A 26,435-nucleotide genomic window follows, 5' to 3' on the forward strand; every position below is an offset into this window, starting at 1 on the left:
TTAAATGTATAAGGTAGCAGCAACCAAGACAGCTAAAAGTCCTATACTTTTTTTTTTATGCGCGTTTTTTAATCGAGATGTTCAGAAGGTCATAAATTGTAAAATATTTATTTTCGCATGTGGAATTTAATGAGCTCATTGTAACTATGGTAGCGATGAAAAAGATTGTAACAGATAAAATTACTTTAATTGTGCCGAAGATATTAGGTGTTTTCAATTGACCCCACATAGTGTTTCAATTGTCAGTCATGTGTGGTATTGGAACCACTCTGCCCAATATCTTTATTACGTTATGGTCAAATAACTATGGGTGATAGACTTTCAAGTTCATCTTATTTAGGAACCAGATAACTAAGCTTAAAATAATTTAGTCTACATCTTTCTAACCATAAAATAAAAAAGTTACAGGCGATTAAAGCCAAATCGTTTCAGTTGTCCCCGGTCTACTCTATCGATTTAGGCGCACTTTATAAGAGAATTGTCACTTATAAGTAGTACTTGTACTATTAACTTATTCTGTGCTTAAGTATAGTCAGCTTACAACGCTCTCATCAGACTAATTAACACTTACAATAGTCTTGTTAATGCTTTTGTAATACCAAAATACCTTACAATGGCATGGTACAAGGACAATAAGACATATATATTGCTCTGTGGAAGATCTTTGTAGGAGTATTTTATATCCGCGCAGACGAAGTCGCGGGCATAAGCTAGTGTACTTAATATAAATACGGATTACTAATGTATGGGCAAAAAACTTTTCCCAAAGTACCTATCAGTTATCACATCCCAAAATACATATTTTACTCAAATTATCATTGGCAAAAAATCCTTGCTAAACAACTTATTACGCAATTTTAGTAGTAATTTTTTTCTGCACATTATTGTTTCAAAAATAATTACTTAGTCATGTTTCATATTACCAAGAATTATTTAGTCAAATGCATCGTTTGGCATAGAGCACTCTTCCGAAATATTGCATGGCCGCAGTTCTAACCTAACCTACTTTTCTGATAGCAGTTCGTTTCTGTGGGGATGCAGTTCTAACATAGCCAAACTACTTTTCTCGGTGGTAGCAGTTGGTTTCTGTGGTTGGTTCGTGTGCGAAGTGTATAATTACTTATAAAACTTGAAAATGTATAATTACTTATGCCAAATGATAATTTGAACAAATGATTAAAATGCGAATTTTTAATATGCTAAAGATTCGTTTGGGAAATGAAAATACTGCTAATAAGTTTTTTGGTAAGTGAAATTTGGCGAAAAATATTTTGCCGAAACAGCAGTAGGTAGGTACCTACACCTATAATATACTCATAGACGCATGGGAAATAAACTACTTATTTAAAAGTTTGAAATTCAAAAGAGTCCGTTTTAAAGGGGCAAAAAATGTACCTGCAACAAAGGGAAGGGTGAAATAATGCCCTATCGGAGGGTCCGCTTTCACAATCGATACGCGGTATTAAAGGGACCCTGCTTTTTGTGCGTCCTGTCCCCTTGTATGTAAAGTATTTTTTTTTATAACATTTTAGATTCTCTTTGTGTGCTACAATTATGTTGTAAAAATGCTTCCAGCTGCCAGTAGGTTTCTCACAACTTATAAACCACGATAGTAAAGTAAACTGAGTAAGTACTATTCATATCATTAGGTAAGCCGCCTATTGCTTACCTTGGAAAATCTCTATATATCTGTGTTTTCTGTACTGCTTACTATGTGTTGGTGTTCAATAAAAAGTTATTGTATTGTACTGTATTAGGTATGAGATTTTGCCTTTGGTTAGACTGGCTCGATCAAACAATACTTACAGCAACTGCTTCATGAGTTCGAGCAAGCAAAGCCGCTAGTAAAATTGTATACTTACCCAATGTTGTTTGACGACATTTGCGTAGAGAAGAAATATTGAGCGTAATAAAAATTACTTAACCAAACCTTTAAACTTGAAACATAATAAATCATACACGGCTGTGGGGAAGGGCCAGAACAGAATAGAGATCTCTCTCCAGGGGGATGTTATAAATGGGGACCGAGACCGAGACCGCAGGTAGTGTCGAAAGTTGTATACCTATATGCGTCCGACATGACTGAGAAACTACGGTAGCGAGATGCAGGACGTTAGAGTTTCTATATTTAATGACTAGATGGCGCTAAGTCGCTACATCGCTTTCGCTATTGCACACCATGAATCATTGCCCACTACCAATTGTCCGCTATCAAATGCCTTTACCCTCTGCTCTGTACGCAAAGGCGACAGCCTGTAGTAGGACATCGTGGACCACAGTGTTACCTGCGTGCGGCTTCAGGAATTTGCAACAGCCCGTCGATGGCGTTGAAATAGCTGTCGGCCAGTGGCAAGCCGTTGGCAGCAGTTGCTCCGCCAAGTAGGGGACGAGGCCTCACAATATTGATACCACGACAAGCACTTTAACAATGACTAAACGACTAACTCAAACCGTTCAGGGCCCACTCTATACACATGGCCAATGTGCGCCACGCACGATACAAAGCTTACTTCCAATTGTCTACCATCAATATCTACCATCATGCACATTATTCCCTGTACACAATGACAATCGACAGCAGTGAGACATTGTGTACCAACCAAACCTACTGGAAACTCAATACGTGTTACCTGTAGCTTCAGCGATTTGCAGCAGCCCGTCGACGGCGTTGAATGAGCTGTCAAACAGCGTTTGGTAATAGTCGGCCAGCGGCAAGCCGACCGGCAGTTGCTCCGCCAAGTTGGGCACGAGGCCGCGCACGTCGGACACCACACCGCGCAGGCCGCCAATCACGTCGTTCTTTATGAAGTCTTGCACGTCCTTCAGCTTGCTCGTGAGCAGGCCCGAGTACTTCCCTTGAAGACAAGTGAAATGAACATAAGTATTAAAAAATTGGTCAAGTGCGAGTCGGATTCGTACATGAAGGGTTCCGGAAATAGTTCAGTGTGCAAAAAATGTTGTGCAAAGATGATCGTTATATTTACGTATAAGCTATCTTATTAAATTTGACTTGAATAGTACAGTACCACTACCATGAGTTTACAGTGACCGTACTCGATAGCGACGGCGTAAATTATTTGTAGAGGCGCTGTACAATTTTCCATACAAATAATTCGCTATCGAGTACGGTCACTGTAAACTCATGCATGGTAGGTAGTGGTACAGGTAATTCAGCCTACAGTACCCTTAGTGTAAGTTTTCGGTTATAAAATACGTCTCGATTGCGTTCGCGTTAAAATCTCAATTTGTATGGAAACACGAACATCGCCTCTAGCGGAACGTTTGCGATGTTCGTGTTTCCATACACTAAGGGTAGGTACAGAACAAAAAGTACCCATAGACAGAGTAGGTAGGTACATACATAGTAGTAGGAAGGAACATCCAATTCGGCAACACGTTAGTTATAGGTACTTACTTAGGTGTACCTATCAGTAGGTACCTACGTCTATATCAGTATGTAGGTATTTTTACTACCATGCTGCTATGTAATTTTTTTATTGGCAAATAAATAAACCATTATTTCACTACATTTTGCGACAGCCAGGTTCAATTGAAGTTCATTGGTTGATAATACTCATAGGTACTTCTGCTAGGACTACCTTGGCAGGAGTCCAGTGTTATCATGATATAAAATAAAATATACCTATGTTAGATTTTAGGGCAAAGCTAATCTCATCTGTACACTGAAATACACTTACCTAGCACGGCTCGCGAGGTCTCAGCCGACACGACGCCCGTGAGCAGCGGCACTCTCTTCCCGCTCTGGCCGAGCTGCTCCGCCGGGTGCTGCTCCACCAGCGGTGGCAGCCCGCGCAAGTCTTCCTTGCCTTCCACACGCGCGCCGGCGCCTAACAAGCACAACCAATTTACTTGGTGTACGCTTAGGGAGAGCCCCTACCACCACCACCCATTAATTAATTTTATTTGACCGATAAATGTGATGCCGTCTCCGCCTATTCGCACAAAACAAACAGACACGGCATCAAATTTATCCGTCAGATAAATTTAACCAATGGATGGTGAGACAGGGGGGGGAAGTGTAATAGTGTAAAGTGTGTAATGTTCCATATATGACACATTAACACGTTAAATATCCTATTCTAATCCACGCCAAACCTATTTAACCTGTGCCTGACGGTGCTGACATCGGTTAACTAGTATTGCTGACTGACCTCCTTAGAGGGAAAAATGTAGTAGATAAGTAAGTATTAATTTTATTCGTAGGTATTAAACCTGACTTAAGTCAGGTCTATTCAGCTTAGTTTGGAAAATTAATTAAAGCTAGTTTGAAGATGATTTTGCGTGAATACTTTGTTGGTGTATAGCATCGAACTAACTAACTAAATCATGAGCCACTTTGGATTTTTTTTAATAGATAACCATTATTATTTACAATTTAAGTATACACATGAAACAGAAAAATTAAAAAAGAGTTAAGTAAAAAAGAATAGAAAAAGTAAAACTAACTTATTCCAAAATAGCTTAAATCAAATATAGCTTACCTGACCGACCAGAGATCTCTTCTAAGAATTTTTCAGTATCAACCATGTTCATCGCTAATTCCGAATCAGCCTGCACAAAGAATAAGTTAAATATAAATTATAAATATTTATGTTCGTTCGTAGTGTAAGTACCCCAAGAGAAGAAAAATAAGTAAGAACTTACCTAAAGGAACTTTTGTCAGCAAAGATAATGAATACAGCCAAAGTGCAAAAAATATGTATGTTATGTATACACGAACTTAATTTCCAAGCAATAAAGTCCTGTATACATATTTTTGGCACTTTAAACGTATGTATATATATTTGTTGCTGACTATACAGTTGTATTTTTGTAGCACTTTATGATGGGTTATATCTCAAATCCCTGGTTAGGGTTAACTACAAAAACACGAGTTAATTGCTAATCCAAGGTTATCAAAATCAAGTATAGAACTGTCATCTCATCTTTAACCCATAATAGGGTTAGGTAACGAATATTTTTTTAACCCTAGACCATGCAAGCGGCACTTACCAAAACAATATTTTCTGCCGGCATCTTCCGCAGGCACATCAAAAGTTTTTCAGGAGGAGACACAGGACAGTTAGTTTTCTGTGCAAGCAAGCGGGCATGCTTGTTCGGGTCGGGGCGGACGGCGCCGGGCGACAGCGGCGTGCCGGACAACGCGATGACACCCGTGGCCGCGCGGCCCTCCGAAGACAGCGCCAGCAGCGACGCCGCGCTGCCGCCCGAACCTTGGCCCATCACGACCACGCGTTTCTTGTCTCCGCCGAAGAATTCAATGTAGTCGTTGATCTATTCGATAAGCGGAAATTAAGTAGATATGGTAGTTTCACAGGGGTAGGTCTATGTCCAACAGTGGATGTCCTTGGCTGATATAATGATGATGATGATGAATCAAGTTCTAATCTTAGTCAGATATATATTTATAGTACCCCTGAGTACTTACTCGTACTTGGATTATGTGAGCACTGACTTTGGAGTCCTATTTAAGCAGCTTAAGTAGCATTTTAACGTGATGCAGATAGGTGATATTTTTAAACAAATCTTAACAGAATAACCATATTCTAAACGTAGTGTGTGTGTGAGTGTGTGTGTGTGTGTGTGTGTGTGTGTCTTTGATGTGGGTCATTGTTTCTTAAATATATAACAAAAAGTTGGTTGTTTACCCATGCCATAACAGCTCGCATATCAAAGAGTCCAGAATTTCCAGAGGCATCCCGCTGACCAGTGCTCAAGTACCCGAGCGACCCTAGCCGGTACTGCCCAGACACTATAATGGTATCTTTTAAAGCCAAATGTTGACCCTGAAATCAAGACGAATATTTAAAATGCTCTGCCTACAGACAGCTTGTTCATCCGACTAGTAATTAAACTATCTGTTGCCCACGGTTTCATTTGCGTCTATCTCCATGCTAAATTTCATCACGATCGGTTGAGTACTTTAGGCGTGAAAGCATTGCAAACAAACACACTCACTCGTATAAATTTACAATATTAGCAATAAAGATTAAAAACAATTAAAGTACTTAAGTACATAAAAATTGATCATAATTAACTTACTCCGTAAGCAGATGTTGATCCGGTTCGGTAGTTGCCTCCGTGAATGAAGAAAATGACCGGACTGCCTTAAGACAAAAATAGTTTTACAAAATCGTATTTTACTCGTATATATAAGTACCTACAGTCAAACAAACTGAATCGCCTACTAGGATGGAACCTTTGTGCTACTGATGTAGCATTGACATTCCGTACATCTGCCAAGAAATCATAGCGAAATTGATTACGATAAGGTCACACTGGTACACGATTCAATTTCCTGGACTGTAAACAAAAACTTCCAGAACGGAACAAACAAATAAAACAACCATTGTCATAGTCATAGTCAACGGAAATTAGTGCAGCGCAGCAATGTTCTTTCCTTACTCTCAGCCTACCTTCTTCTTCTCCGGGCATTTTGGGCGAGAACACATTGAGACACAGGCAGTCCTCGTGTCCGATGACGCGCCTGGGGTTGCTGGGGTCAGGCTGCACGCAAGGCTGGCAGTAACTCGTGGCATTGATGTCGCCCGACAGCATGCGTCGCACTGGCCGCTGGAACCGCCGCGGACCCACCGGCGGCTCCGCATACCTGGATGATTTTCAACTTTTTAGTTTAGGAACATTTGAAGCTACTAAGTACCTGCAATGGTACCTGGCGGCGTCGTCTAGACGGACTAGTTGGGTTACACATCAATTTGTTATGCCATTGCCAGTCGCTCACTCACGTGATAAAAATATGTAAAGTTAAGCCTTTGGTTAGCCCAGGTTAGCCTACTATTAGGTTGCTTTTTATACAGATATTTTCCTGCAGGATCGGGAGAAAAGCTCGAAATATCAACCGCTTGGTTCAAAGACATTCAATTTGGCGCGGGCTTTTTGCGAATCCTCCATGGAATTTCTAATTCAATTGCTAGACTTTATATTGTTTACGCATGCAAAGGTTAGGTACGTACATATGTGCGTAATTAATCATTCAGTGTTTTTTTTTTAAGTCGGCCCTGCCCTGCGTTTACCTGCAGTAATCTCTCTTTTTACTTCAAAAAAGGAGGAGGTTCTATGTTCCAATGTTTGTATTTTTTTTATGTATGTTCGCCGATTACTCAGTCAATTGTGGACCGATTTTCAAAATTATTTTTTTATTCGAAAGGGTATTCTTCTGAGGTGGTCCCATTGTCACCAAATCAAGATCTGATGATGGGATCCTAGGGAAATCGAGGGCAAACCTCAAATTGTATAGGCACACCTATGGCAATTTTGGCATTTTTAGCATTAAGATGAGCATTTACATTTAGAAAGTATCATTTGGTAACCTGGACCTGATGAAGAAGACCGTAGATGACCAATGGAACTCATCAAAGCTAAGTAATGCTCGCTCGTCTATAAACGATCATGATTAATATACCTAGATAAGCGACTAAGAAGGAGCTTTAAGTTAATGATTTTTTCGAACTGATCTGATACTGAAGCCGGAAGGTAGGCAACGGAACTCTGTTATAAAACAACGGAACAAAGCCGTGTTTGGGCTTCAAGGAATCGTTGTGAGATGTACTTTGGCTACGAATCACTCATCATCATCATCATCATCCCAGCCTATATACGTCCCACTGCTGGGCACAGGCCTCCTCTCAGAACAAGAGGGCTTGGGCCATAGTTCCCACACGGGCCCAGTGCGGATTGGGAACTTCACACGCACCATTGAATTGCTTCACAGGTTTGTGCAGGTTTCCTCACGATGTTTTCCTTCACCGCAAAGCTCGTGGTAAATTTCAAATGTAATTCCGCACATGAATTTCGAAAAACTCAGAGGTGCGAGCCGGGGTTTGAACCCACGACCCTCTGTTTGAGAGGCGATAGGTCAAACCACTAGGCCACCATGGCTCTTGAAAATACTTGAACACTTGAAAATATTTTTCCCAGCAGGATCGATTGAAACCTAGTAAGTACCTATGTAGGTGAGGTAGACGACTATTGTTCCATTCCTGCTGGCTCGTGCTGAGGCACCTACTACCTTACCTACCTAGAAAAATATTTTGAAGTGTTTTGTAGTCGGTTCGATTTTTTGTTATTTTTTTGGAGTCGGTTTTACTTTTTTGTTAATTAAATAGGTAGACGAATACGATACCCTTTATCAGTCAGTTTTTAATTGAACTAAATAAATTGTTCCAGTGATCTAGTGAATATGCGGTGGTAGGCATGCTGTAAAATTAAATATCAATCCGAAGCTCACAAAACTGCAGAAACAAACAAATGAAAACTCATTTACTTACTTACAATAGAGGGAGAGCGGACTGCAAAATTTCGTACCTAATTGATACCGCGATGAAATGCACAATGGTTTCCCATCAAACTGATGCTAAGTCCGAATTTGATAGTCTGCCGCGGCGGAACTTGCCGAAAGTACCAATAAAATTGTCACATCCGGTACGAAAAAAGGGGCATTATTTAACCCATCTGATACTGAAATAATAGTCATGGCATCAGTTAGGGATATCAAATTCGGACTTAGCATCAGTTTTATGGGAAACCATTGTGCATTTCATCGCTTTATCAAGTAGGTACGAAATTTTACAACAACTAATTCATATAGACACTGATTAAATAAGTCGGTATTTTTAGTAAACTTGATTCTGGCAGGAACTGCTTATCGTAATTTCCTGTTGTCTCGCTTGACATTGAGTAATGCACCGTATTTTATCATTTAGGTACTTATATCTCTCAACTTTAGAACTAAATAAATAATTCAGCGTGTATTAGGTAATTATTTGAAAACATAATATTAATTAACAAACTAAATAACATTAGAGTCATTTATAGTCCATACCTAATAATTAAAGGTACCCACTGTGTTTGGTGTATTCTCATAGTTTGATTCTGTCAAGTTATCACAAATATGGCATAATCTAGAAAGTATATTACATGAAAGTATATAGTAGATTGTTGTACCAAGCAGAAAGTTATTTATTATTGCACCGAGTTCCGATTTGCAATTTTTAAAAAGCACGAGGGCAATATAAATTCTTAATGCGAGGTGAATAATCTGTTTTTCTTTTCTTTTTTTTTCTTTTTACAGGTATAATCTTTTTAATTTAAGATTAGAAGCTGAGGTTAATCAAGTAATTATGCAATTTTTATTGAAATAAACAGTTTAAAGTTTAAGTTTTTTTTAATAGACGAAAAAAACTAACTAACTAGCACTTTTGTAAGTTTACATTCGCACTCTCAAAAAATGACCACGGAAAATTCGCAAGGTTCCCGCCAATTTTTTTTTTTAATTTCTTACTTTTTTTGGCAGAATTAGTATATATAGCAGATATTTTTACCCGCGATCTGTCAAATTTCGGATGGGCGCCAGGTTGGCCAACCAAACACACAAAGCTTTTTTAAATATACCTACGGCTACTTACTATTTTTGGTAGGATTGGTACAATTTCAATTTTTAGTAAGTACGCAATCTGTCAAATTTCATAAGACCGTCAGGTTGACCAACCTAACACTAGATTTTTTTACACTATGCAGGCTAATTTTATAGCAAAAATACTCGTGTTACCTATCTGGTCGTGCAATTTAAAAAACAATCTAAAAGAATGCAATAAGGGATTAACACATTCACAGTTTAGTTTACCATAATATGGTACGCGAAAAACTGGTTGTAAGATATCGTGTGTTTATAATTTGGATAATTACTTAAGTATATTCTAGTGTTGAGTTCATTGCAAAAATATTGAAATTTTATTTTGAGAACAGGAACGCAATGAAGTACCCTATGGAACAATTAACGAATAAAATATAAAACATTTAGGGGCTGTTTCACCATCCATTGATTAGTGATAACCGACGGTTAAATGTGTTGCCGTCTCCGTCTATTCGAACAAAACAAATAGAGACGGCATCACACTTAACCGCCAGTTAACACTAATCAATGGATGGTGTTGGTGAAACAGCCCCTTAATATAATATACTTTAGATTAACAAACACATATTTACTACGCAAAATGTGATATTACTATGTATTTCTGCCAAGCAATAAAGATTAATAAAAAAGGGTATCCATAACACTGGCAACCATACACAGAAACTTATAGTCTTAATAAAAAGTTGTATATCGTAAACTTAAATATAATAACATATATACCTAGGTAAGGTATATCTTTCAGGCGAAAAGTCGTGAGTTTGAGCCCGGGCTTGCACCTCTAATTTTTTAAAGTTACATTTGAAATCTATTAGACCTTTACGGAGAATGAAAAAATAATGAGGAAACCTGGACACACCTTCGAGGAAATTCAATCCCACTCCAAATCCCAATCCCACTTCATCCGATCTAATCCGCACTGGACCAGCGTGCACACTACCGGCAAGACCCACTCATTCTGCGTGGAATCTTGTGCCCTACAATGGGGCATTTATGGGCCGTCAACCATCCTGTCCCCTTAACCAACTTCCATCAATAATTACGTCTTCAATTTCGTAGTTCAAGTTCAACATACCTGATGCCCATGAAACTGTAGTACCCCAGCCTGTCATTCTTGATCCCCTCGAGGCGGGCGCTTCTTCCGAACTTCTGCACAAAGACTACCGCCGCATCAGGCTCCGGTGGTGAAGCGGGGGCCCCGCCAACGACCGCAGCCACCGGCGCACACAGCGCACACGCTAACAAGCACCACAGAAGGATCATGGTGAGGACAAAGCCGTAGGATCAAGGAAATCAGGGTTCAAATGGAGATTTGTGAAGGTACTGGAATAAAAGACACTAGCTGCTTGTCCGTAGCGGACACGCAGACTGAGGTTCGCACGGAAGCGGTGTTATCTGCCTGGACCGGGAGGGTTTAGCCTTCCGGTATAGTTGACCGTCATTCTTTGCCACTACTCTTATATTCCATAAAACATCAAAGGCTATTTTTACCCGACTGCGAAGAAGGAAGGTTATGTGTTTGACCCGTATGTACAGTCAACGTCATAAATAAGTGATCACTTCTGTACCTTGTCACTTTAACGTCATGTTTGAAAAGCCATACGAAATTGTGTAATGACTGAAAACGACAAGGTACAGAAATGATCACTTATTTATGACGTTGACTGTACGTAATATGTATATGTCTATTCCTATGTCCTCTCCTCTCGTAACATCTACTCAACGGCTCAACCGATTTTGATGCCTACATAAATGATACGTCATAGGATTCATCTTGATGACGCGAGTGACACCGGGACATGAAATTCTTGAAAAGGCAATATTGATAACAGCGCCATCTAACGAGACATTGATCATGAGCTAACCAGGAGCATACGCAGTTGCTAAGCAATTTAAGCTCATCTTAATTCATATGGTGAAATGGAACGGGTGATGAAGCACCGGACTCCTCAATAACGAACGTCTTTGCATCGGAAAAAGCAATTTTCGTAAAAGGTGACGAGCAGTTGACATTGAACTATTGTATCTTAAATCTGTTACACTAAAAAGCGTGAAAAAAAAATATTACAAAAAATAGAACCGACTACAAAAAACATGAAAATAATTTTCTACCAGTCTGAAGTCGGTGCCTCAGCAGTCAGCACGAGCCAGCAGGAGTGATTGAAGCTCAATATACTCGTATAGTTGTGTTGTATTGTAGGTGAGGTAGACGATTATAGGTCCACTCCTGCTGGCTCGTGCTGAGGTACCGACTTCAGACTGGTAGAAAATTATTTTCATGGTTTTTTGTAGTCGGTTCTATTTTTTGTAATATTTTTTTTTTATTTAATTATTTATTTTTAAAGTACATTTATACAAATAAATATTTTGTGAATATTTCAAGCAAACTACCTGTTGTATGGGAGCCCCCTTAAACATTTATTTTGTTCTGTTTTTAGTATTTGTTGTTATAGCGGCAATAGAAATACATCTAATAATACGCCTAGCTATCACGATTCATAAGATACTGCCTAGTGACAGACAGATCCCATGCAATGCAATCATAATCAAAATACATCATCAGCGTCACGATTTTCATCAGATCGATCGTACCGTATATTGGGCCCTGGGCCCTTCTCATATTCAAATTTTAAACAAAAAAACCGGCCAAGAGCGTGTCGGACACGCCCAAGATAGGGTTCCGTAGCCATTACGTTAAAACACACCTACATTCTTAAAATTAATTACCAGAAAAAGAACGTATCTTCACGGCACTTACGTCCTTTTGTTAAGAAGCGCAGTTTTTCGGAAATAACTCAAAAACGGTATATACGTATAAAGTGAACCTTTCCATATTTTTTGGACAAACGGTTTGTAAGATAGAGGGGACCATTTTTGCTAATTTGGGAGCGATTATTTCCGGAAATCTTCACTTAATCAAAAAAGTTTGTCAGAAACCTTAAGTAAGTACTTACTATCTTTTAAAAAGAGCTGTCTAACTATGTGCCATTTTTATTTTTCAATTTCTGTTACGTGTATGGAGTGCCTCTCCCAATAAATATTTATTTTTGTAATTTAACTACAAAACTAAATAGCGGCATAACAAGACATCTGTACCGTACTCCAAATTTCATTGATATACATCTTGTAGTTTTCGAGTAAAATGCCTGTGACATACGGACACTAGACAGACAGACGGACTTGACGAAACTAAAAGGGTTCCGTTTTTGCCATTTTGGCTCCAGAACCCTAAAAAGCCATGATCGATATGGGGAACTTACATTTTAATTATTTAAATTTTATTAGAGCCATCACAAGGCGATTATCGATTATACGAGAGGTTACAAGACAAATTTAAACCAATCATATTATAAGCAGAATCAAATCGAAAGACGTTTCAGTTTTCCTCAATTTGTTATTTATTTATTAAGCTTGCAACATTATTGTGGAAAAACATGCTAGCCAAATTCAACTGTAAGTTGTGAAAGATAAAGCATTGTTTTGCTTAAAAGGCGTTTAGAGGAGGGCTTAACTATTGCTGTCTCATTTCTATCGTGTTGAGTGCTAACGTGCAAGAGTAAATTAAAATAAACTAGTATTTAGTTACTTTATTTTGAGAAAGGCATTCTGTCGATATTTAGGATAGGACGAAGTATTGTGACATTTTTTATTACCCGACTGCCCGAAGAAGGGTTATATTTTTTTAACGGTAATTGTATGTATGTAGGTATGTATGTCCATTTCTTTGGTCCTCGCTGCAGCCTAAACGGCTTGACGGATTTTAACATATGAGGGATCATTGGATTCGTCATAACTGTCGGAGTAACATAGGCTATATTTTTTTTCAATATGGCGTCTGCGAAAAAGAATATGGCGGAGGAATGAAAAAAAAAATTGTATTGTAATAATATGGGTTTCAAATGAAAGCTAATAATTAACCCATTCTAAATATATATGGGTGATAATACTTTTAATCTACCGTTTTCACATAAATATCAAAAAAGTGTAAAATAAAACATTTAATTAAAAAAAAACCCGTCTGCCAAACTAAAAGGAAGAAAATAAGTCTAGTGGTGTAGAACTCTGTTAAATAGCTAATTTAAAGTTCAACTTTCGGGACCCATTTAAATCGTGATCGTGAGGCTCAAAAACTCTTAGTAATGGTTCCCGACTGTTGAACTTTAAATTAGCTAATTAACAGAGTTCTAGACCACTACTTATTTTCTTCCTTTTAGTTTGGGCAGTCTGGTTTTTGATTTTTTTAATTTCTTTTTAATAAGTAACTATTAAGTTTGATTTGCGAGATTAGAAAAAAAATAGAAATTCGGATCCTTAAATAGACCAGGTGAGAAAACATACATTATATATGATAATCGTTTGTAATTCAAAGTAATATTCTAAAAATAATGTAACTTTTAGCAGTATAACCCTTTTTTAAATCTTATACATAAGTACGTCATGAAAATACAAGTGTTGTATTGTATTGGTAATATCAAGTTGGTATGACACGATACGTGATGAAAATATCTACAATTTCGATACTATACTATCCTGAGACTAGCCCTCAACCCCTGTCATATTTTTACATTACATTTTGTAAACTCAATGACAATTAGGAAAAGTTATATTTGCTTGACACTACTTATGTTCAAAATTTCGTAAACTCGGCTTTAGGAGTTCATGTAAGTATAAACATTTCAAGTTTAAGCCTCATGGACAATGTTTAAAGAACTTACTTACTTAAGTAAATTAAAAGGCCGCATCATCAGGGTCACTCAAGCATAGTTGCCATAGTTTTAGATATCACCGGTTTTTTTTAGATCAAATTTTGACTAATTTTTTTTATTCGACTGGATGGCAAACGAGAAATTGGGTCTCCTGCCTGATGGTAAGAGATCACCACTGTCCATAAACATCTGCAACACCAGGGGTATTACAGATGCGTTGCCAACCTAGAGGCCTAAGATGGGTTAACTCTAATTTCACCGGCTGTCTTACTACCACCTGCAAAATTATGTGTACGAATTTTATGTAGTAGTGTGTTTAAGTGTCTTCATCATCATCGTCATCTGCTTAATTCAACTTTTGTCGTCCTTTTTACAATTCATTACGATTATTAAGTAAAATTATAATGTTAAACTTTGTTTCACAGCGCTGATTTACGACAAATTCATAAAAAAATATTACTCTGGAAATGCTTTCTTCCGGTTGGTTAAATTATTTTTTTATTTAAAAACAATCAGCTGAAAAAGAAATTTATATTAATATAAGTACATTTCGCATAGCAATAAAATAATATAATCCAATTGTAAATAGAAATGACAAAATCTGGAGAAAATCTTACATAAATCTTTTATAAAATAACTAAATTGATCTCGTGCGGCTACAACACTGCAGCTTTGGGCGAAACATTTCGTTATTTCGGTTTCGTTGTTTTTGAGAAAACAATATAAATTTAAATACTGTTGAATGTGGAATTCATAAGAAAATCCAATTTGTATTTTTATCTTTGTATAAAACGATTAATTTTTAAGATATCATAAGAATAATATTTCGTCCCATTTTGTGGAATCTCCCCACCCTTGTGACGCCACAGTGTACGTCGCGTTTGCGTCATCATAACGTGAACAGCGCTCAAACGGGGTGGACGTGGGATGAACAAGTGTGCAGTGCATCATTAGAAACATTGTATTTTTTTCAAATGTTTCTAATATCGGAATTATAAAGTACAAAGTATTAGGATAGGTAAATATATTCTTTTCATCCATGTTTTGTTTGGTTGTGTATTGTGTCGTGTAGTGATTTTCTGAATGCTAACATTTTTTGTTTGTTCGCAGGGTTAAAATTATAACGTCGCCATCATGGCGTCGGACGAACAATTTTCATTATGTTGGAACAATTTCCACGCGAATATGTCGGCAGGCTTTCATGGCCTGCTGTCGCGGGGGGATTTAGTTGACGTCACATTAGCTGCCGAAGGCAGACTATTGCAGGCACACAAATTAGTACTTTCAGTATGTTCTCCCTATTTCCAAGAAATGTTCAAGATGAACCCCACTCAACATCCAATAGGTATGTATTTACTCTGGAGTGCCTTTTATTTCTCTCGCTATTATGTGTGCTAACGAGATCTTTTTGTTTCAGTATTTTTAAAAGATGTTAGTCATTCAGCGTTAAGGGACTTATTACAGTTTATGTATCAAGGTGAAGTTAATGTTAAGCAAGAAGAGTTAGCGTCGTTTATTAGTACCGCGGAACAGCTTCAAGTGAAAGGTTTAACCGGTAATCAAAATGAAGAAAGTTCCACGCCATCCAAACCAAAGCCGACCTCAAGGCCAGGCCCGAGGTCGTCACAACAAAGGCAATCTGTTATGACTAAGTTAGAGACTGATTTAGATTCTAAGCCCTCCTCAACTCCAGTAGCAATTAAGCGACCAAATAGGCCATCAATAGCATCAAACAATTCGTCATCTTCACAATCTGGACCTGTGAAACGGAAATGTGTTGATCCACTAGAAGCCGGACCATCAGGATCAGCGAAAGAGGAATTCGTAACGATACCAGATGAAGATGAAAACAACGCTGTGGCACCGAAAATGGAACCTGAATTTGTCAATGAAAGTATGTGGGATGATGACGATGATGGAACTAATAATGACGAAACGAATTTCGGTGAAGATGACTCTAATATGGAAATGACTGGTAAATATCACTTAAAACTTCTAATTTTCATGTTTTGCGTTATGTGCTGCTTTACTAAATTAAGTTCGTATTTCAGGCTTTGATGGATCTACGACAGGCGATGGCAATTTGACTGGAGGCGGGGAAGGCGGCGCTGTAGGCGATGCGCAAGGTAGGTTTGCCTATTTCAGTTCTTGGTCAGGTCAACCAGTGCGCTGTGTGATCTGTCCGAAATTACAGGAAATGATGACTCCAAGATGTTGTCTTGTCATAGTAGTTTATTTAATTCTTTAGTTTCACAATCTTGGATTTGTCATTTCTTGCTTAGCAGTAGAAATGAAATTTGTAAGTTAGATTTAGTGTAGTTAGTAATGTAATTTGCCTGTTGCAGATTTTATTGTAACTGCATTTCAATGCTCTTATTGAAGTGCAGTTTCTTTTGGTAGAATGGTATGGTATGATACGGTAAAGAGGTAACACTGGTAAAAGTTCGTCCCTTTTGGTAAGGTAATGGTACAGGTATTGCCGCTGTTACAGGTATTTTTGTCAAGGTATGGCGGTTTTCGATGAACTTTCTTTTACGTTGCTGGAACGTAAAGTAGAGTACTTCGACCGCTTGGTAAGGTTCTGGTAAATATTGTCATTGAGACTACCTGGTATTATTGTCACCATTGAGATATTGGTAGCGTTCTCGTTGGTGATGAAATCTGTGCGATATTGTGTGCATACATGCAGTGTTGCATAGACTACTAGCAAGTTGCGTGTATGCACACTAGGTACTGAACGGGGTATGATTGTATCGGGCGACACTTACGCTAAGCTTCTACTGCAATAAAATCTAGCTGTACGAAGCTGGTTTGTTGCTCTGTAGAGAATTCTATGGTGCAACAAATCGTGCGCTTCGTACGGCTATTTTGGTGCAGTGGACGCTGCCTTAAGGTAGCATTCCGTGCTTTGCGACCGAGTGAATTTATATGGAGCACGACTGTCGCGCGACGCAGTCGTGGCATCTTAGTGCTTAATATAAATTCATACTAAACTAGGTAGCGGTCGCTAAGAACGGAATGCTACATTAACAGCCATGATAATACAGACTACTCTACGCTAGAAACTATTAGCTGGGCTACTACGAAAGTTCGTATCGTACTGTTGCTCTCGTAGTGTCAAGAGTGACCGCACTACACGAAACTTCCAATTTTCGCAGTAGCCCTGCAGTCATTCATGAAACAAGGTTTTCACAGGCGAAATATCACAGATGGCGTTAGTACCGAGAGGACCATTTGACGTTTGCTTGCGATTGGCTCTTAGTTTTTTTAACCAATCACGAGCAAACCAAACACCTCACGATACTAACGCCATCTAGCGATATTTCGCCTCTGAAAACCCTCACTTTCCACCGGCGAAACTAATTTTGTACGGCGGCGGACGCGTGAATGCAAATTTCAGTTCGTCCTCGCTGGTGGAAAATCTCCATTATGCGGGCTGGTAAGTAGTCACCTGTGGTAATTATATAGCCGGGTACATCCAGTTCTCACTGAGACCGGCATCGGCCAATAAAATGTGATCATTTGCTCTAGGCTGGGTACACTGCGCGGTTTGCGAATAAGTAGTGGCTTACGTAGGAGCCGTTCACGTCGATAAGACTGGGTATACACGTGTGAACGGTTCTACACAGGTATATGCCACTACTTATTCGATAAAAAATCATGCATGACGCCGTGGGCACCCAGCCTGTGATAATGGCCGTGCGATCTTATTACAATTTATTCTATCTTGCGCCAGGCTATGGCTAAGGGCTACCGCGCAATACATTTAACAGCATCAAGTACACAATCGATGCAAGTTACGTATGTATGCGCGGTCTTGATTTTGCTAAAAACAAACAGGTCTTGTATAATAGATGTTGGGGCGAAAATATCTGCGCGAATTCTATCAATCATTAGCACAGTTCCAAATTCGCGGGTCAGCCATTACCGGTAGCTGGCTGTGCTAGCGTTTTCATTCATTGCGCGCGATGTGCACTGTGAGAACGCTCGCAACGCAGTAGCATTGGTCGCATTGGTTTTTTTTAACAAGCCCGTACGTACATCTGCCTGCCATAGGCATGGAATGATTTGTTTCAGCTGGTGGTAGTCTGAAGGTCCTGAACACGCATGATAATTATGTATGATGGTAGGTAAAGAGGAAAGTAATTAATGAACTTTCAATATGAGCGGAGTTGACTGCAAAGATTTGCTGAATGAAAGTGCCTCCTGGACGTCAATGAAGTTGATCGTTGCTAGGTCTAGTTCTTTAGAGTCCACTCCGCTTGTGGTGGAAGGTGAGCAATTAAAACTGTAGCCCGATTTAGAAGAAAAATCGTGCAAATTTCATTATATTGCGGCGCTCCGACCACTACAAAATCTGTGACATTGCGGCCTCGCAATGGAATGCAACTGCAGATTTTTCTTGGAGGTACTAAATGGGCAAGTCCTTATTGCGTTCCAACCGCTACTGGCGGCTACACCCAGTTACAGTCGCCATCAGATATTTCTAAGCGGTAAAGGGTCAAAAATATCGGAACATGCACTATAATTTAAGGTAAGTATTATAGAGTTCGTTTCGATATTATAGATCCGATGGCGACTGTTAGGGTTGAACAGACTAGCGTTTAAGCTCGTTTTTGAAACCGCGTGTACGGACGCACCACTACCATGAGTTTACAGTGACGTACTCGATAGCGACGGCGTAAATTATTTGTAGAGGCGCTGTACATATCTCCATACAAATAATTTTCGCCGTCGCTATCGAGTACGGTCACTTTAAACTCATGGTAGTGGTACTTACTGTACCCTTAGTGTATGTTTTCAGTTACAAAATACGCCTCGGTCGCGTTCGCGTTAAAATCTCAATTTGCACGGAAACACGAATATCGAAAACGTTCCGCTAGAGGCGCTGTTCGTGTTTGCATACAAATTGAGATTATAACGCGAACGCGATCGAGATGTATTTTGTAACCGAAAACTTACAATAAGGGCACTGTACCCTTAGTGAAATTTTTCGGTTACAAAATACATCTCGATCGCGTTCGCGTAAAATCTCTATTTGTATGGAAACACGAACATCGCAAACGTTCCGCTAGAGGCGCTGTTCGTGTTTCCATATGTACAAATTGAGATTTTAACGCGAACGCGATCGAGACGTATTATGTAACCGTAAACTTACGCTAAGGGCACTGGGCACACACAGTATATTATATAAGCTGTGCACAGGTGACAGGCTTATGGGGTCCAAGTGCATAAGGGTGGATCACATTCAATCTGCCGACTGCCCATACATTTCATTGCGGTCTGCGAAACTGCACGCTGGCTGGCGATTGTAAGGGCGCTTTTAGACTAGCGTTTTTTTTTCAGTGTTTATTCGTGTGGTCTAAAGGACATTCTCGCTCGCGCTTATACGAGCTTATATGCGCGTCAACACACGAAGAAAACAAAACCGCACTTATGCGCGCGTGCACATGCTTTCAAAAATGAGCTTATGCGCTAGTCTGAAACCGCCCTAACAGTCACCATCAGTATCGCTTGAAAATGAGAACGCGTGGTTATAGTGCGTACGCAGCCTTAGAATGCAGTAAAGTTCGTCTGTACTTGCTTTAGGCGAGGAGCTAGTTCCCACTTGTCGGATGTAGGACGGGGACCCGAATTTTAATCTGACGGCAGAACATTTTATTTATATGAAGCTATTCACGCTTGCCCGATACGATTTTCTATAGAAATGACTTGACATCCAACACGAAACGGATCCGACACCCGACAAATGGGAACGGGCTCTAAGTTTGCGGGTTAGCCAAGCGGATCCGACACCAGTCAGGTGGGCATGGGGTCTGTATTTAAAGTAGAACTACAGGGCTACTACGAAACTCGGAAACTCGAAGTTCGTATCGTGCCGTCCCTCGCGCTCTCGTATTAAATAGTATGTGTCAGAGGGACCCCACGACACGAACTTGGAGTTTCAAGTTTCGTAGTAGCCCTGCAGGGTACAAGTTTGCCCGCGAATAGGACAATCCTAAGTAGTCCATGGTAACAGTACAACAGTATCTGAAACAATGTTTTAAAATTTCGTGATTTTCGCTCAGTTTAATAAAATACCACAAACAGGACTTATAACCACACGAGTAATATTTACTTCGACGTTTCGACCGATAAGTCCTGTTTGTGGTATTTAATGAAATTGAGTGAAAATCAAAATAAACTACCTATATCTGAATCAGTGAAAAAAAAACAGCGTGTGCTTGCTTAAGTGCTTAGGTACCTAAGCTATCGATAGGTGGCGCTAGCAGGTAGTTTAGTGTGATATTGCTTGAGAGGACGTTATGTTTTATTGATGTCGGTAATGAATTTGTTTCACTACTTTTAAGTGGATGTTTGCAAAGCAACTAGACTGTGCTTAAGCAAAATATGAGGCAGTCTCTGATTAGAAAGAAAGAAAAGGAGAAAGAAAAACATTTATTCTTGACATTGTTACACAAATACACAATAAAAATAAAAATTACTTATCACGGTCACGAAATGGTCCTAAATCAGCATAATGCCATTAGCAACTTGCTAACGGCAAGTAAATATCTTCCCGCAATCAAAACTAGATGGCGCTAGTCGTCGCAAGTAATAGTGGTAGTTGTCTTTATTTGAACTTACGAACCCAGAATAGTATTGTACAACAAGAGCATAAAACGAGCCATTTCACCAGAGTCGTTCATATAGCCACCCGAGCCGGTACGGCTAAATGAAATGGGTTTAAGCTCGAGTTTTACAATGTGAAACTTCGATTGCATGATGAAATAACAACAATTGATGAAATGAATTTTATTTTTCATGCGTTGCTAAATAATTGTAAATATTTAGTTTTCTTCGTAAGACAACTAAAATTGTACCAGATTTAAAATTATAACTAACTTACACGTACTATCTATATAAGCTTTTATTGAATAATTTGTAGTACAAAATAACAATAGAAGCGATAACAAACTAAACCTTAAGTAATTAAAAAAGAGAGGTGGGCCTCTTGGCATGGTGCCCATCACGCAGGCAGCATTCCCGCGCTGAACTGCGATTGCGATTCTTTGCGCGAAAGCTGCCGGCGTGAGGGTTGCCTGTTGCCTCTTAACTTATTGCTGAGCTCCCTGTGTAGCTCCAGCGCACCCTTACCCCAAAGACCTAGTCTCGACGCCGAAAGCAAAGAAATGATTTTGGTGGCCGAGAGTATTTTGTGACCTTGAGGCGTTCCCGGGCGTCTGCCGCCGCCCCCGCATGTTTGGTAGTTGTTGGTAGGTAGGATGCCGCCAGGGTGTCTGTACAGGTAGCGTCTCACACCAGCGCACGGCCAGTTTTCCAGGGTATCAACGACATACCGTCAGGGCGCTTGCTTGCCATCGCTCCGCACAATCTGGGGCTCCAGAGCAGCAGGAACGTTGGCACTAACGAGAGCCCTTCTGAGAATGTCGTTGAGAGCGGCGTGGCGGGACAGGCCACCGCCGCCCGACGAGCAGGAGAGGCCATGGTGGCCGAGTCGGTCCACTGGAGCCCCACAAGAAAAAGTTGTGACTTGTGCAGATCCCAATGATCCCACTCCTGATTTAATTTGATTGATTTTTTAATTTTATACAGATTAAAAGTTATTAAATAATATAGAGAAACTGCCTTGGTCTACGAAGATTTTACTTTATGCACTAGAGCATAAAAAGTCATTTTATGTCGCCTAGATCCAGTATAAACACGAACTTTACGAGCATGAGAAGTAAAAAAAATATTTTCTAGCTTTTACATTACCTAAATATTTTGTGGGGCACAGTGGCACAGTGGACAATCATTGTTATTGATTGATTGTTACATAGATATATAATTTCAATGTCCCGAAAGGTAATCGCGGACATAACACTGTACAATTGAGGTATCTCCGTCTATTTCCATTAGTCTTATTATCAAATTCCATTGATGGAACTAGTTGTAGTATGTCGTAAGTACCAACTCAATTCCGACAGGTGCCCCATTTCACGAAGCTACAAGTTCTCTAAATTTTTTACATGATTACAAGCATGGCAAAGAACAGTTATGAAGGGTAGGTACTTACATAACTCCACCACTTTCCGGGTTGCCTATCGAACATGGTCCCCCCACGGTAGTGAATTTCTGCGAGACAGCTTACGTATATTACACAACAAGTTTTAAGAGTTGACAAGAATAAATTACAGAACTGTAATTTTCTACTACTTCTATCGTCTAATTTGCACGGTATAAAATTAAAGAATGTACTTAAGTATATTTTAATAATCCATTATGCTACGACTGTAATTAACACTCAGCTTCTATTAAATTTTCGACAGATCCCAATCCCACTAATATTATAAATGCGAAAGTTTGTAAGTCTATTTGGTTGTTTGTTACCTCATCGCATCTAAACCGCTGAATCGATTTAGATGAAATTCGGTATACAGATAGTCTGAGCCCCACTGGCTGCCCCAGGGAAGGACATAAATAGGATAGTTTTATCCCAGAAATTTGCATAGTTCCCGTGGGATAGCGATAAACGAATTTTACGCATACGGAGTCGCGGGCAACAGGCTAGTTGAGAATAAATTAAAAATGTAATTTTCTACTAGTCGGCCTCTATTCGGCCAAAATATAAAATCGATGTTAAAAAAATTAAACGACAAGCTGCTCTCCGCAAATACGTCGCCTTCGTCTGCGTCCCGTGAAAAATTATCATTTTTCCGGCATAAGAAGAAACCTGAGTTAATCTGGTATATTAACGTTGTATTCGTGGCTTTTGTAGAGATCAAGGCATCCACTACATACAGTCACCATCAGATATTTCGGAGCAACCAAGGTGATCAAAAATATCGGAGCATGAACTCTGATGCCTCGACAATAGAGTGCATGTTCCGATATTTTTGAACACCTCGGCCGCTCCGAAATATCTGATGGCGACATTAGTGTTTGTAACTTGTTTGACAAGTTAAGTGTGTTTTCGTTTTCGTGGCCGGAATCTTGGCCAAGTTTGGCGACAACTGAAGCGAATGTGGCTCGCCAGTACCACTACCATGAGTTTACAGTGACCGTACTCGATAGCGACGGCGTAAATTATTTTGTATGGAGAATTGTACAGCGCCCCTACAAATAATTTACGCTGTCGCTGTCGAATACGGTCACTGTTAACTCATGGTAGTGGTACTGGTTTGTCGTGCACTCGAACTTGGATGGAACCTTTTCATAATCAATTTCTTTGACTTTTTTGGCAGGATTTTTGGCAGATCTATGGAAGTCAACCATACTTACCTAAATATTCCACAGTCCAGATTCCGTTCTGACACGACATTCAGTTTCTTTGACTGAAGTAGGTACCTACTATGTAGATATCATGTAAATCCCTTTTTTGTACAAAAATAAAGAAACAAACACAATTGACAAACGTTGATAAACATATGAACCTACAATGTAAAGTAGGTACTATGTAAGTATGAACAGTCAAGTACAACAATATAATGTAAATCTATTTGAACCACAAAGACATGTTAACTACCAAGGCCTTATTACGTCGGAATAAGTCTTTGGTAAGTACATAATATTTGAAACTGAATAAGTTCATATTTTTACACTTGACTGTACCTACTTATCGAAAATACAAACCAGAAAAAGAGACCAGCGCTGGGAATCGAACCCAGGTTCTCAGCAATCTGTGCTACGTGCTATAACCCTTACACCACCGCCAGACAGGAGTCTAGACACGAATTTCTCCTATACACACATATCTCAGGTTTTTTTCTACTACGCTACTTAAGCAGCAGCACTAGCGACATCTATGTTTCGCTCTCATCGAGAGACGTCACATTCTTTTGTACTTACTTAATAAAAAGTACACCTACGTAGTAGGTATGTGGGTAATTTGTAGTGTGTTATCGATGAAGGATTTAATACGGACAGGAAATGTTTTTCTTAAGTACATGCATAATAAAGACAAGATCTAGATCAACCCCACACAACTCAGTAAATATACGGTCCGGTTCCCTAACTTTTGTATCCACTTTTTCATACTAGTATACAAAAGTGGATACTTATGTTAGGGCACCGACTGCACATACCTACAATTCCTACAAATCGTCTACCACCGTGTTTACGTAAAACATTGACATCTTTGTTTTTAAAGCGAAGGCTAGACGAATACTGCTATGACCCATCAATGGAAAAGCAAAAAATAATAAAGTAACCTGTTTTTTTTATTTAACCTTAACCTAGGTACTAGTTTGAAGTCGGTGCCTCAGCATGAGCCAGGAGGAGTGATAGAAGCCAATCAGGTAGATGACTATAGGTTCACTCCTGATGGCTAGTTAGTGCTGAGGCACCGACTTTAAACTAGTACCTACCTAGGTTAAAAATATAAAAAAAAAACAAATTTAAAAAATCAAAATCCCGACTGCTTTAAAAATACTAAAAAGAAGAAAACAACTCTAGTGGGCTAGAACTTTGTTAAGTAGCTAACTTAAAGTTCAACAGTCGGGACCCATTTAAATAGTGACGCTCAAAAATTCTTACCTAATGCTAGCTACCCTTAAGTTAGCTACTTTACAAAGTTCTAGCCCACTAGACTTTTCTTCTTTTTAGTATATTTTAAAGCAGTCGGTTTTTTTGATTTTTTAAATTTATTGTTTTATTTCACACTTAGGGTTCCGGAGCCAAAATGGCAAAAACGGAACCCTTCTATTTTCGCCTTGTCTGTCTGTCCGTCCGTCCGCGGCTTTGCTCAGGGACTATCAATGCTAGAAAGCTGTAATTTTGCACGGATATATATGTAAACTATGCCGACAAAATGGTACAATAAAAAACAAAATAAATTTTTTTTTTAGGGTGATTTTATGGGGGTGATTTTTATTTTCTCATCCAACCCTATAGTGTGGGGCATCGTTGGATAGGTCTTTTAAAACCATTAGGGGTTTGCTAAGGTTTTTCGATTCAGCGATTTATTAGCGAAATATTCAACTTTAAAGTGCAAATTTTCATTAAAATCGAGCGTCCCCCCCCCTCTAAAATCTAAACTACTTGATACCACACTCGATAGGTTTGAATTAAAAACATTTTTGAAAACTTACAATTTGGCGCTAAAATCCGCCATTCTGATTTTTCAAGAATTTCATGTACCCAGTGTCACTCGTATCATCAAGTTAAGACGAACCTAATGACGTATCATTTATCAAAATCGGTTCAACCGTTGAGTAGTTAAGAGAGGACATAGAAATAGAAATACATACATACGCTTCAAACAGGGTTATGTGTTGTTCTTCGCAGTCGGGTAAAAATGTTTTTCCAAATAAACTACCCTCAGGGTATAAGCTTTCCAATAAAAAAATAATTATCAAAATCGAACTACTCTGCAAAAAGTTATGCGTGGTCATACATAAATATATATTATATACGCGTCGACTTGAGAACCTATATATATAGGTAAACGTGCTGGGACCTATGCGTAGCGCTACCCTCTCGCGACGCCCGCGCCCCGGGGCATCGCGATCGCGACGCACGGTGTGGGAACTTCTGGGTTCTATAGCCCATAATTAACCTGAGTTCGCTAGGTTGGTTGACCACTTCTACAGAATCTGCCTGTTTACCTACTAGGTACTTTGACAGAAATAAAGCACAGTATGGCCACATGTTTTACCGTACATGGCTGATGGCGAAATTGATGCAAAAGTCTACAGATGGTGCGAGTACATCATGGCAAGTATTCAGTAAGTACTTATGTCTATTCGATTCAAAATAGAATCTGCAACGAAAAAGGGGGCTATGAGGCGCTAGTGTAGGGTGAGGACTCCGAAATGTCAAATCTCATAGTTTTTGGGTCAGTTACGCGGGTTTATTTATAGTTAGAATATTTTTGTGAATATTTAATATTTTGCATTACCTGAAATTAATTATGGCAATTATGCGTTACTTACGGGGCAATGAATGTCTTGTGTTTTTCCTTTTTTTCCGAACAAAACGGGACTACGCAACACTGTGGTTGCTTGATATTTTTATGGTACGGTTATAAGGTGTATTAAATATGATTTTAATCTAAACTTTGTTTTCACGCCCGTAATAACAGACTGAAAGCCACACTTAAAAACCTCACGCAACAGTGGCGCCATCTAGAAACAAAAAAAGATAGCCCTCATTATCCTACTATCTTCTCATATATACATTTGTGAGTAGAATAATATAGGTAGAATCGAACCTTGAATTTAAAGCCCCATGGTCAGAGACGGGTACGTATTATAATGTATAAATTTAAAATACATATCGGTTGAAATACATAGTTG

At 39.1% G+C, this 26,435-nt stretch overlaps 2 protein-coding genes across 36 annotated transcripts in view; one reads left to right on the plus strand and one right to left on the minus strand.

Moving 5' to 3' along the window:
* The window catches only part of LOC141434167 (carboxylesterase 4A), an 18,815-nt gene extending 7,982 nt beyond the window's left edge, over positions 1-10,833 (minus strand). Inside the window, exons 1-5 of the mRNA XM_074096488.1 lie at positions 10,527-10,833; positions 6,438-6,631; positions 6,064-6,128; positions 5,670-5,807; positions 5,014-5,295 (exon numbers count right to left, since the gene is read on the minus strand). Coding sequence (XP_073952589.1) covers positions 5,014-5,295; positions 5,670-5,807; positions 6,064-6,128; positions 6,438-6,631; positions 10,527-10,714 — 867 coding nt within the window. The 5' untranslated portion in view covers positions 10,715-10,833. The remainder of the gene's footprint in view (positions 1-5,013; positions 5,296-5,669; positions 5,808-6,063; positions 6,129-6,437; positions 6,632-10,526) is intronic.
* Positions 10,834-15,036: 4,203 nt separating this feature from the next.
* LOC141434168 (uncharacterized) overlaps positions 15,037-26,435 on the plus strand; it is a 500,735-nt gene continuing 489,336 nt past the window's right edge. For all 35 annotated transcript variants that reach the window (XR_012452025.1, XM_074096514.1, XM_074096525.1 and 32 more), the window contains exons 1-4: positions 15,037-15,175; positions 15,268-15,502; positions 15,575-16,132; positions 16,209-16,283. Coding sequence is in view for 34 of the 35 variants with exons in the window: in XM_074096514.1 (XP_073952615.1) it covers positions 15,292-15,502; positions 15,575-16,132; positions 16,209-16,283 (844 nt within the window). In the remaining variant the exon portion in view is untranslated. The remainder of the gene's footprint in view (positions 15,176-15,267; positions 15,503-15,574; positions 16,133-16,208; positions 16,284-26,435) is intronic.

This window comes from Choristoneura fumiferana, chromosome 13, assembly GCF_025370935.1.
Source record: "Choristoneura fumiferana chromosome 13, NRCan_CFum_1, whole genome shotgun sequence".
NCBI lineage: Eukaryota > Metazoa > Arthropoda > Insecta > Lepidoptera > Tortricidae > Choristoneura > Choristoneura fumiferana.